General features: G+C 35.5%; 1 protein-coding gene across 5 annotated transcripts; it reads left to right on the plus strand.

The window, feature by feature from the left end:
• Nucleotides 1-1,501: 1,501 nt before the first annotated feature.
• Nucleotides 1,502-9,598, plus strand: LOC136222746 (uncharacterized). 5 transcript variants are annotated; one of them, XM_066010475.1, is made up of 14 exons: nt 1,502-1,704; nt 2,430-2,529; nt 2,920-3,047; nt 3,151-3,301; nt 3,403-3,512; nt 3,812-3,895; nt 3,978-4,026; nt 4,158-4,249; nt 4,814-4,952; nt 5,104-5,186; nt 5,261-6,699; nt 7,981-8,094; nt 8,224-8,972; nt 9,222-9,598. In XM_066010475.1, exons 2-13 carry the CDS (start codon nt 2,437-2,439, stop codon nt 8,793-8,795), a joined length of 3,054 nt encoding a protein of 1,017 aa, XP_065866547.1. In that variant the 5' UTR covers nt 1,502-1,704; nt 2,430-2,436; the 3' UTR covers nt 8,796-8,972; nt 9,222-9,598. The 5 variants fall into 5 exon arrangements, with proteins under 5 accessions (XP_065866547.1, XP_065866548.1, XP_065866549.1 ...); XM_066010476.1 differs by having other exon boundaries at nt 7,984-8,094; XM_066010477.1 differs by having other exon boundaries at nt 5,107-5,186.
• The last annotated feature ends 1,530 nt before the right edge of the window (nt 9,599-11,128 follow it).

Consider the following 11,128-nt stretch of genomic DNA (forward strand, 5'->3'; position numbering starts at 1 on the left):
GGCATTTATATAGGATTCTGTAACCTTTTGGCATTAATGACGCCTTATTGGAACAGTCATGTTATCACTTATCTTTATTAATTGTTATTTAAGTATATTCATTCTTGTTTTGTAAAGGCCCTTTCATATTCTCTGGAATCGTCAATATGAGATACAATGGCAGATGCATGTTGATATGGAAAGCAATGTCAACTCCTTTTCCTCGTATCTCACTCATATGACGTATCCTGCATGATCCACGTGACATGACATAATGCTGTAAACTCATCCGCTTCTTTTATTATCACACATTTTCCAAATATAATATTCGGATGTTATCTACGATCCTAGAATAATTTTTATTTGTTTTACTATTTTGCTGCTGTTTTAGTTTATATTGCTATAAAAAAACAAGTGAAGACAATTTTATATTTTATTACGCATTTAGTGAAAACACTAAAATGAACAAAAAAAATAAAAATAAATAAAATAAACCGTTGACGAGAACATGGACCCATGTGGCACTCACTTAACCCTTCGGAAGTAAGCCAACCACTAAATATAATTCACCTTATCTGCAATATTCACACGCAAGGGTTAGAAATCCGAGATATAAAGATCACAACAATAACACAATCATAAGACAATCAAACATATTCACATACAAGCATAGACAACACAGAAAAGACACGGAAGTGAATAAATACGCGGATGATCTCATTAATATATAATCGACAAGAATACATCCATAAGGTCCCATCCCGTAGTAGTAGGAGGGACAATTACTGAGATGGTGGAATACAAGCAAACCTAGTGATAAGTCTAAAAGTGGTATGTCACTCCCCCTATAATGTTCTTTATACTAAATCGAGATCTAGAATCAACGATCGTTACAATGTTTCATTCAGCACTATAGTCACTCAATGTTATAATATATTTTTAGTAATATAAGAATTAACCATAAAAGGTAAAAAGCTTAAATATAAAGTTGCAAAGTTTAGTGTAAAAAAGAAATATTAAATTTTAGTTGCAAAAAGAGTTTGAGTATTATTTTGGGAATCACAGTATTTTAATTCTTTTTCACTCGAAACAATTTCAAATCACATTATTTGTAGATGAGATTTATCTGAAATACACATCATTGAAATATTCATGTGAACCAAAATAAAATACAGTAAGACTAATATAGACCATCCGATTAGAACGAAGAAACACATCGGTGGGTTTTGGACCCACCTAGAGGTCATATAGGGGCCCACCCGCAAATTGTTTTGGGTACACATCCAAAGGTCAAAAATAAACATCGCGAAACGGAATATCAACCGCCAGATCTAAAAAAGCTGTCCACGCGGCAATTGCTGGAACTGCCACACGAGATTCCGGTGCCGGAGTGAATCATCAAACTGAATAGAAGATTTGCTAACTCGGTGTCGGAGGGGTATTTACGGTAAATAAAGGAAAATCGAGGGGTAAAATGAGTATAGAATAATATTTAAATGATAGGACAGCGACGCAGAGATAAGAGAAAGCCAGCAGCCAAAAAAGCCATCCAAACAAACAACACAAGAGCTTCGCCCTCTCTCTCTATTTTCTTTTAAAAAGCTTACCTTGTGTTTTCTCTCTCTTCTCGCTTCTCTCTTCTCGCATCTCTCTTTTTTATCTCGCGTTTGATTTTTTTTTTTCTCTCAGCCTCACCGTCGTAGACTCTCTCTCGATCCAGAAACTGTGAGTCTTCTTCAGAAATCCCTAATTTTCCAATCGTAGCCTTCGATATTTGTTCTTTTTATCCGGATCCCTAATTTTCTTTGCCCCAATTTTGTTTACTTTTAAGCCATTATTAGATTTGTGTTCTCGATTTGTTTTTGTTTGGATTTTAGTTCTGATATGGTATGCATGTTGCTGATTTGTTATTATTTGGTATTTTTCTGGTGCAATTTTTTCTTGATTATAAATTGATTTTTTTGATCTGCGAGTTCTTTGCGATTTTGCTTCATATGTGTTTGGATTTGTAAATCGATTCTTTTTTTGTGAATAAAATAGAAATCATTCAGGTAGCTTTAGGGTTTTGTATATGCAATTTTGAGTCTAAACTGGCCCGTTGAGTTTATTCCTGTTATGTTTTTAAGGATTCGAAATCATTTTTCTTAATTTCTTGTATGCAATTTTTCTTGAGTTGGTTGTGATCGGCGATATTTGAATGATGGACCGTAAGTCACACACTAAGTGTATGCCTAGGCTGTTGTTAATGTATGTCGAGAGGAATGTGAACGGTGAGATATAGTAAAATTATTAATTCGTTGTTTGTTTGGGCCCTGATTGCTTTATCTACTCAAAGATTGTGTTTTTTTTGGAAACATTGTAGATTTTAGGCCTATGTTTGGAACATTTGCTAGTTTTGAACTAAACATCCCAATACTTCTGATATTGTTTTCAAAAACATATATTTTCAGGGCAAACATGAGTGACGAAGGGGAAAGGACCTGCCCACTATGTGCAGAGGAGATGGACTTGACGGATCAGCAATTGAAGCCTTGCAAATGTGGCTACGAGGTTTTTGATATTATTACTTTCAGGCTACTAATTATTATACCAGTCAAGTAGAATAATACTGTGATCTTATATGCCATACATTTACTGCCCATGTGCAGACTTTGAAAAAGTTTACAGACATTGGTACTAAGAAGTAATATAGTTGCATATAGGCTATAGCCAGTTGTGCTGATACTCTTGCACTAGTAACTTGTCTCTGTTACTACTTATCTTTGAATAGTTCTTTTTTCACCTGCATTGAGAGCAAGGGTGATTGTGACATGCTCTATTATATGGCCTCTTTACTCATTTTGAATTTTCTGAATTTTCAGCAATTTTCTTTGTCCAATTACATTTACAATATCTAATTAAATTCACATATATTTATGGTTCTCATCTGCATCGTGGAAGATATGTGTTTGGTGTTGGCATCATATAATGGACATGGCAGAGAAGGATGATACAGAAGGCCGTTGCCCTGCATGCCGTATCCCATACGACAAGGAAAAGATAGTAGGGATGGCTGCAAGCTGTGAGAGGTTGTTTTTGCATTTGACCAATTATAACTTTATCTAGTTGTTTCAGTGTCTGGAATGTTATGCTGATTTTCGTTTTATTATTTCCTGAAACTTCCCCTCAAAGAATGGTGGCTGAAATCCATATGGAGCGAAAGAAGTCACAGAAGACAAAATCAAAGCCATCTGACGGAAGGAAGCAGCTCAGCAGTGTGCGGGTGATTCAAAGGAACCTTGTGTACATAGTTGGGCTGCCCCTTAATCTGGCTGATGAAGATGTAATCTCACTTTTTTGTACTATCTACTTAATTAATGCTTTATTTTTTTGCCCTTTCATAGGCAAGTATTTTACATATGAAGTTTTTAATTTTCTGAGCAGCTTCTCCAGCGGAGAGAGTACTTTGGCCAGTATGGAAAAGTTCTAAAAGTGTCTATGTCTCGAACAGCAGCTGGTGTCATTCAACAGTTTCCAAACAATACTTGTAGTGTGTGAGTTTCAAATAAACATGTACTTATTCTTGTTGATAATTTCTGTGTGCTCTTCGGTTAATGCTTGTTAGCATGGTTTGCTTATTGAAATTCTGACTGCAGTAGGACTTCTTGACATGGTATTGCTGATGCTTGTGAATTTTGTATACAGTAGAAGTACTTGCCTAATTTTCTTAAATTTTCTGTTTATGTTATAGTTTATGTTATTTGACTAAGCATTTACTACTCTTCATTTCTTATTTATTTATAAATAAATCAACTAACCTGGTAAAGCCTTTGTTTTTGAAATTTTCTGACAGATATATAACTTATGGAAGGGAGGAAGAGGCAATTCGTTGTATTCAGTCTGTACATGGGTTTGTCTTGGATGGTAGATCATTAAAGTGCGTGCAGCTTTAAATATAAGGTCCCTTTTTATGGTTGATAAGCCACGTAAATTTTAATCATTTTATTGGGCATTTTCAGGGCGTGCTTTGGTACAACGAAGTATTGTCATGCATGGCTCAGAAATGTGGTATGTTTTTAGGGCTACAATAATGTTTTGGTATTTGGATTCATGGAATCCTTCCTTGTATACGAGATGAAACACAATGATGGAGATATTGGAGAATCTTTTCTCACTAGAATGACTTTTGTTCACTGCAGCCTTGCACCAATCCAGATTGTCTATATTTGCATGAGATTGGTTCTCAGGAGGACAGTTTTACAAAAGATGAGATAATATCAGCATACACAAGGTATAGTTCGGTGCAGTTCCTGATGGTGTGTTAGTCTTGTGAATTGTCATGCAGATCTAAAGAATGGTTGAATTCAATTTACATTGGGGAAAAGCATATAGGACTGTTCATTCTTTCCATTTGGTCTCTAGAAGATGCTGTCTACCCACTTCATTTGAAGTAGTCTTTTAAGCTCTGCAATATTGAAAATCAATTTAAGTTCCCAAGTTTGGTGGTCTTTATAGTCATTTGTGGTGCTCATGAGCAAGAGCACCTAGGGTATTTATCAAGTGTGCATGCAAAGGGGTTGTTTTTTTTTTTGTCTGGCCTCTATTATTTGCACACTAGACATTTGCTTTGGGATGCCTTTGGAGGTCCCTGCAACTTTACGATCTCTGCTGGTACCAAAATACTTAGTGTTGCTTTGGTACTAGGATTTAGTGACATGATATTTGTTGTTTTTGGTTTATCTCATCATTCTCAATTTAAGTTCCCTTTAAGTTGTAAAAAATTATAACAGTTCGGAATTGTTATTTCAGCAGAAGTGTACCTTTCATCGATGATTAATTCCTTATTTTTTTAAAGGAGTAGGGTTCAACAAATTACTGGTACAACAAGTAGTATGGTGCGTCGTGCAGGGAGCATGCTGCCTCCGCCTATGGATGATTATAGCTGTAACATTACTGCTGCTGCAGCAAAACCCATTGTAAAAAGTAGTTCTAATGTGAGTTCTTTTCTTGTTAAAATAAAAGTAGGCAGTAAATTTTGCATGATAATGTCAGCAATGATAAATTAGGCACTAATATCTGCTCCAAAGAAAACATAGATTTTTCTGTTGCTGATGGTTGGTTCTTGAATATGCCATATTTATCCAGCAGAATACAGTGAGTACATCTAAAGGTTCGCCTCCGAATGGAAGCTTGGGTAAATCAATCACACTTCCCGCAGCAGCCTCGTGGTATGCCAGTTGCTAAAACCTATTTTTTTTACTTGTTTTTTGTAAGCATTCTTGCTGATTAAACATTGTACTAGGGGAACACGAGCTGCTAATCAGCCACAAACAGCTAATTCAACACAATCAAATGGACCTTCTAAGCCAAAGCCAGATATGGTTAATAGCACATTAGCATTCTCTTCTGCAATTGCAACTTCATCTCAGACCTCTTCGTTACATAGTGATGTAGGAAAAAGGGCAGTATGGAATGAAGATGGTCAAAGTTTCATTGGTAAAGGAAAACAGGATTATTTGAAACCTGTAAAGCAGAATAGTGGTTTAGATTTACGAGCCAGTGTTCTGGAGAAACCATGCATGAATGAAACTAATGCTACTTTAACTTCAGGTGACCAGTCTTCTAGTTCTCCAACATCTAAGCAAAATAACTGGGGCTCTGATATGGTTTCAGACAGTCCAAACTCCTTTGCTCATACTGAGCCATTTTGCGAGTCTGAAAAAGGAGGGGCAGTTATAGCTGATATGGGATCAATCAAGGCTGACAGTAATATTAGATGTGATATTTCTGGTGTTACTAGAACTAGTAGTGCAGATCACAGTATGATAAAATCACCTGGGAGTCACGGTGTACATCAACAGTATGTGGACCAATATGGGGAACCTTTAGCTCTAGCAGGAAGTCAGATAAATTCTGGTTTTACAGATCAATCTGATTGGAGAACAGATCCTCATAATCCAGCAGCTACAAGTACTGAAGTAGAAGAGGACATAATATCATTTGATAATCAAAGACTGAAGGATCCTGAAGTTGTTAGCCATACATCTTACTTGCCAAATTCTGCTAATTCCGTCCATTATACAAATCATTCTAGGTCCCATTCTTTGCAACACAATGATCCTTTTGGTGCTCTAAATTCCGATCCTCTATTTGTAGATACTAGAGTTGATCGGTCACTTCTACATTCCTCTAGTAATAGTATGATAGCAAATGGATACCCTGAAAAATTGCTCAGCAGTTCTTCTGGTTTGGATAGAAACATAGAGCATGGCTTCCCTCTTACGAATGGAGGGGAAGGGAAGCCCATTGGAAAATCACATGGTGATGCTACTGCCTTGGATGTGGGTGAGAGCAGCATAATTTCAAACATATTATCATTAGATCTGGATTCTTGGGATGAGTCATTAACATCGCCTCAGAATCTGGCTAAATTTTTGGGTGAGACTGATAAACAACCTAGCCTCAAAATGGCAAGTTCGTGGAAAGGTCAACATAACAGTCAGTCTAGGTTCTCTTTTGCTAGGCATGAGGAATCTAGGAGTCAAATAGTTGATGCTGATCCACCATTTAGCATTTTTGGGCAGTTGCAAAAAACCCATCCCTATGGTCAGGATTTTTCTGAAAAAAGAAATTCATATGTGGATAGGCATATGATGGGGAATGGTTTCTCTCCAAGCAATTTTGATGAATCTGAAGCTTTTATGGGTGGTCCTTCAGTTTTCCCGTCTAATAAGACGTCTGGTGAGTGTTTGTCTGAAGTTGTGTTTTTAATTATGAAAATGTTGATGTAAACGAGAACTAGCCTTCTTTCTGTTTTTGGCATTGAAAGCTGAACCAAAAATTAGATTTAAAGACCTAATAACTAAATATCATTTTTCATTTTCATTTTGAACGTTAGAAATCATGTAGTATTCTTCTTATACATGGGTTGCCAAAAGTTCATATCACCTTCTACCTTAATATGGCAATTTATCAAAGCTAAAATTCTGAAGACTTACTCAGAGGTTGGTATCCAGAATTTTGTCATTTGTCCCCTGTTTTATCATTTGTTAACATTTGTCCCTTGAGTTATTTCCGTAGTTGGCATTTGACCCATTTTTGATGAAAAATTATCTGATTCGTTAAATTTTTCGCATGGCACAATTTTTAACAATGGGCATGTACACGTGCCAATTGTTTTAATTATTTTTTCCCCATATAGACTTTATATGTGGATAAATAAGACTTTCTTATTTATCCACATATAAAGTCTATGTGGGAAAAAAAAATTTAAAACAATTGACATGTGTACATGCCAATTGTTAAAAATTGTGTCATGTAAGAATAATTAATAGATCAGTTAAATTTTCATCCAAAATGGGTCAAATGTCACCTGTGGGAATACCTCAGGGGTAAATGTTACCAAATGATACCACAGGGGGAAATTACAAAATTTTGGATCACACAGGGGCCAAATAAGTCGTCATGCCAGTTTTTTTATATGTTCCATTAACTCTTTTGGTCATTGTTTGTCTAGACTGGGAAGTAGATCATACAATTTTGTGACTGAAATTCTGCTAAGCTTTAAGAAGGTAGTTTAGGTTGTGAGACTCCAATGATTAATTGTCTTTTTATTGCATTCCATTTTAGATTAAACCGCCCATTTGGATAAAAATCCAGAGCTTTATTTTTTTTTATTGTAGCAAGTGAATCTTGGAGTATAACCTTATGACAATATGCTTCTGGCATGGAACAATGTGGATGTTTAAGATTAGCAGTGGGATAAAATTAGTATGCTGGATTTATAGTTGGGGGTGTATGTAACTTGAACAGTTATTATTTGAAAGTTTTTGCTGATTTTATCACTTGTGCATGATAATGTTAACTGTTAATCAGAATTTTCCCTTTCTTTTCTATCTCCTATAAGGGTTTACCTTTAGCTGTGACTGGCCGTTCTCTATATTGGATTCGTGGGAAAGCCTACTCTTTTTAGGTTAATGAAGTTCTTTTATACTTGATTTATTAAACCTTTTTTTTCCCTAGCAGTTTCTAGGTCTCAAATTTCTGCCCCTCCTGGATTCTCTCTACCTAATAGAGCTCCACCCCCAGGCTTTTCTTCTCAGGAGAGGATGGAACAGATTTTTGATACGCTACCTGGTAAGTTTTTGGGTTTGATTATTGGCATAGGCTTTTTTTTTTGTCTGTTTTGTAATATTTTCACTTTTGCTCACTTTGGGAATCATTTGCTAGACTCTTGTAATCTTTTCTCTTTTTTTTTTCACTTAGGGAATCATTTGCTAGACCCTTCTTCCATGCTAAGAAATTCATATCAATCACCCTCACTTGGAAATATTAGTAGCAGTGGTGGGGATATTGAATTTATGGATCCTGCAATTTTAGCGGTCGGCAAAGGGAGACTTCAAGGTGGGCTGAACAATTCAGGCCTAGACATGAGATCTAATTTCCCCCAACAACAGTTAAATGCCTTTGAGAATGATGCAAGACTTCAGCTACTGATGCAAAGTTCTCTCTCGCCACACCAGAACCTCAGATATTCTGACATTGGCAATGGCTATTCTTCACTTAATGATTCTTATGGCATTTCTTCAAGGCTTGTCGACCAATCACAAATGAGCAATATATCTCCATTCATGCAAATGTCTCTTCAACATTCCAGGAATGGGCACATGTCAAATGGTCGCTGGGATGGATGGAATGAGGGTCAAGCTGGAAGTGTGGCCGAGCTTCTCCGAAATGAGAGACTGGGATTGAACAAGTTCTATAGTGCTGGGTATGATGATTCAAAGTTTCGGATGCCAAGTTCTGGAGACTTGTACAACAGAACATTTGAGATGTGAAGCTGTTGAAATGGCCATATTTTACATGGCTAATGACAATCATCAGATAAAAGCATAAATGGTCTGTATGCAGTGATGTGGCATTGTACTGAATGAAGGGACGGACTCATGACTGATCTATTTGGGGCAGCCTAATGAAGGATAAACTCCCGGAAATTGGGGTCTTGAAGGCAGCAGGTACTGATAAATTGTTTTGTTTCTGCTTTGAAGTTTCCAACTGTGATAAAAAAAATTAACTATTTTTTCTTCTTTCTAGAACCAACACTGAAATTTATCTCGGAGTTGAAGTTGCCATAATTTATGTTTCACATAGCTATTGTGTTAACTTTCTGAAGTAGAGTGATGTAGGAAACCTAGCTGACTATGCAACTCTTTAACATGAGAAAGATGTCTGATTCATTGTTTGGCTGCTCGTTTTGGCTGCAGGTGAGGAAAGCTGCAAGTCTACAGTTGATAAGACGATAATATTGTGATGTGGTGTATATTGATAACTGGCAGGTTGATCCTCCAGACGGATGAGTGTTTTGCTCGTGTTATAGGAAAGAGTCAATTTTGGTTGCTACTATCACAACTTAATAGTTAGAAACCTCATTGCCCCTTTTTCATCGTCTTCTTTTTCGTCTTAGGGTGAGTTTATACCTGCAACTGCCTTTGATGGAAAAGTTGACATGAATTTGTTAGTGTTTTAATATGTTCAGGAAGCTGATACACATCTTGCTCGGCAAATACTTATATGAATTCGTCATTGGTCTTTGCATTACAACGGGTTGCTCAAGTATATTATTTGAGGTTTTTCATATTCTAGTTCTCGGCTGAAGTTCTATAAAATGACTAGTAAGTAATGGGACATTAGTTTTTGGTGTCGGTTGATGCCTTAATCTGGCTTGCGAGTTATAGAGCTTGCATTAGTCATAATGTCATGATTTTGATGCTTGAAACTCTGCTTAATTCAAACATGGATAGTGTCTATGTTATTACTCAGCTTGTTCATTCCATCAACACTAGGGAGTGCCATAATCAAAGCATAACATATCAAAATAGATTCATCATGCTTGCTACCTTCTGACCAACGGAATTATGTATCCAATGAAAGATGAAAGGAATTAAAAACATAAGATTCTTACGTCATTTTTAGAGCTCTATGTAACTTAAACTTCTGAATTCTCCCAAACACTGAATGTTGTATTTTTAAATCCGACTCATGTTAATTCAGTTTATCACTTAAAAAAGTACATAAATTTATAAAAAATATAAAAAATAATCAAACATTATAGCATTAGGAAATGAAATCACAGTCTTGATTACATGCATCTTAATGAATGTAGAATTTACTCATTCACTATTAGATCTAGGCTTATTAGAATCCTAAGGTGGAGATTCAAAGCATCGTGAATGAGCAAATTGCTCATTAAAGTGTATGGGAATATTCTTGATGAAATCAATCATATGGAGTAGGAAAGAATAGTTCCTTTTGCTTTGTGAGAGTTGTTTCTTCTCTTGGGAATGGTTCTCCCTCCTTCCCTAGAAGTCTCTTCCAATTGATATTCCTAAAAAGAGCAGCCGAATGCTCTTTGAAATAAAAAAATGGATGTTTATCTCTCCTTTGCAAACTCCAGGGTAGGCAAGTTCAGTCTTCCGTCAATTTGCACAACTTGGGTCATTTACTTTGGTCTCTATTTAGCTTGGGATAAAGGGTATAAGAAGATGGTGGTGGAGATGGATTTGAGCTCGGTTTTTAATTTTATGATTAGTCAAGTTGGAACTCATCATTTGCTAGGTTCTTCTAGTTATTTGAGATTAACAGATTCTTATACTTCTAGTTATTTGAGATTAAATAAAAGGCAAATTTTAAAAAGATTAAATAACCAAATCACCACCAGTTTAAAATATGACTAGTTTAGTTTAACCCGATCGGTCCTGTTCGAGTTTGACAACCATTCTATCAACTTTTTAATCCTTAAAAGTCAAATTAGACTAAAATTTTAATATGAAAGTATCATTTACTCTAAACTTTTTATGAATAAAATATAAAAAATATTATTTTGTAAAAGTTTCAAGATTCATACAAATGTTTGATATTAGTTCTAAAATATTATATTAAATAATAAAAAATAGGCATAAAGCACAATTTAGCCCTTAAACTACACATCTAAAACAAAATAGGCATATTATTTTTACTTAATATGATTAAAGTTTTAAAGTCAATTAGGACCCTAAACTATCAAAATCATTAATGAGGTTTTTGAACTAAGCAATTGTCAATTGAGTCCCCATCTTATCCTAAAATCAGAAACTGTGATTATTTCATATAGGTTGTAATAATCTTTGTGTTG

The sequence above is a fragment of the Euphorbia lathyris genome, chromosome 3 (genome assembly GCF_963576675.1).
Source record: "Euphorbia lathyris chromosome 3, ddEupLath1.1, whole genome shotgun sequence".
NCBI classification, from domain to species: Eukaryota; Viridiplantae; Streptophyta; class Magnoliopsida; order Malpighiales; family Euphorbiaceae; genus Euphorbia; species Euphorbia lathyris.

Bases quoted from the DNA above. Each gene is read 5' to 3' on its own strand.
- LOC136222746 (XM_066010475.1), top strand. From the start codon at position 2,437: ATGAGTGACGAAGGGGAAAGGACCTGCCCACTATGTGCAGAGGAGATG. The intron at 4,027-4,157 runs GTATGTTTTTAG...TGTTCACTGCAG, and splicing joins ATGCATGGCTCAGAAATGTG to CCTTGCACCAATCCAGATTG. The intron at 6,700-7,980 runs GTGAGTGTTTGT...TTTTTTCCCTAG, and splicing joins CCCGTCTAATAAGACGTCTG to CAGTTTCTAGGTCTCAAATT.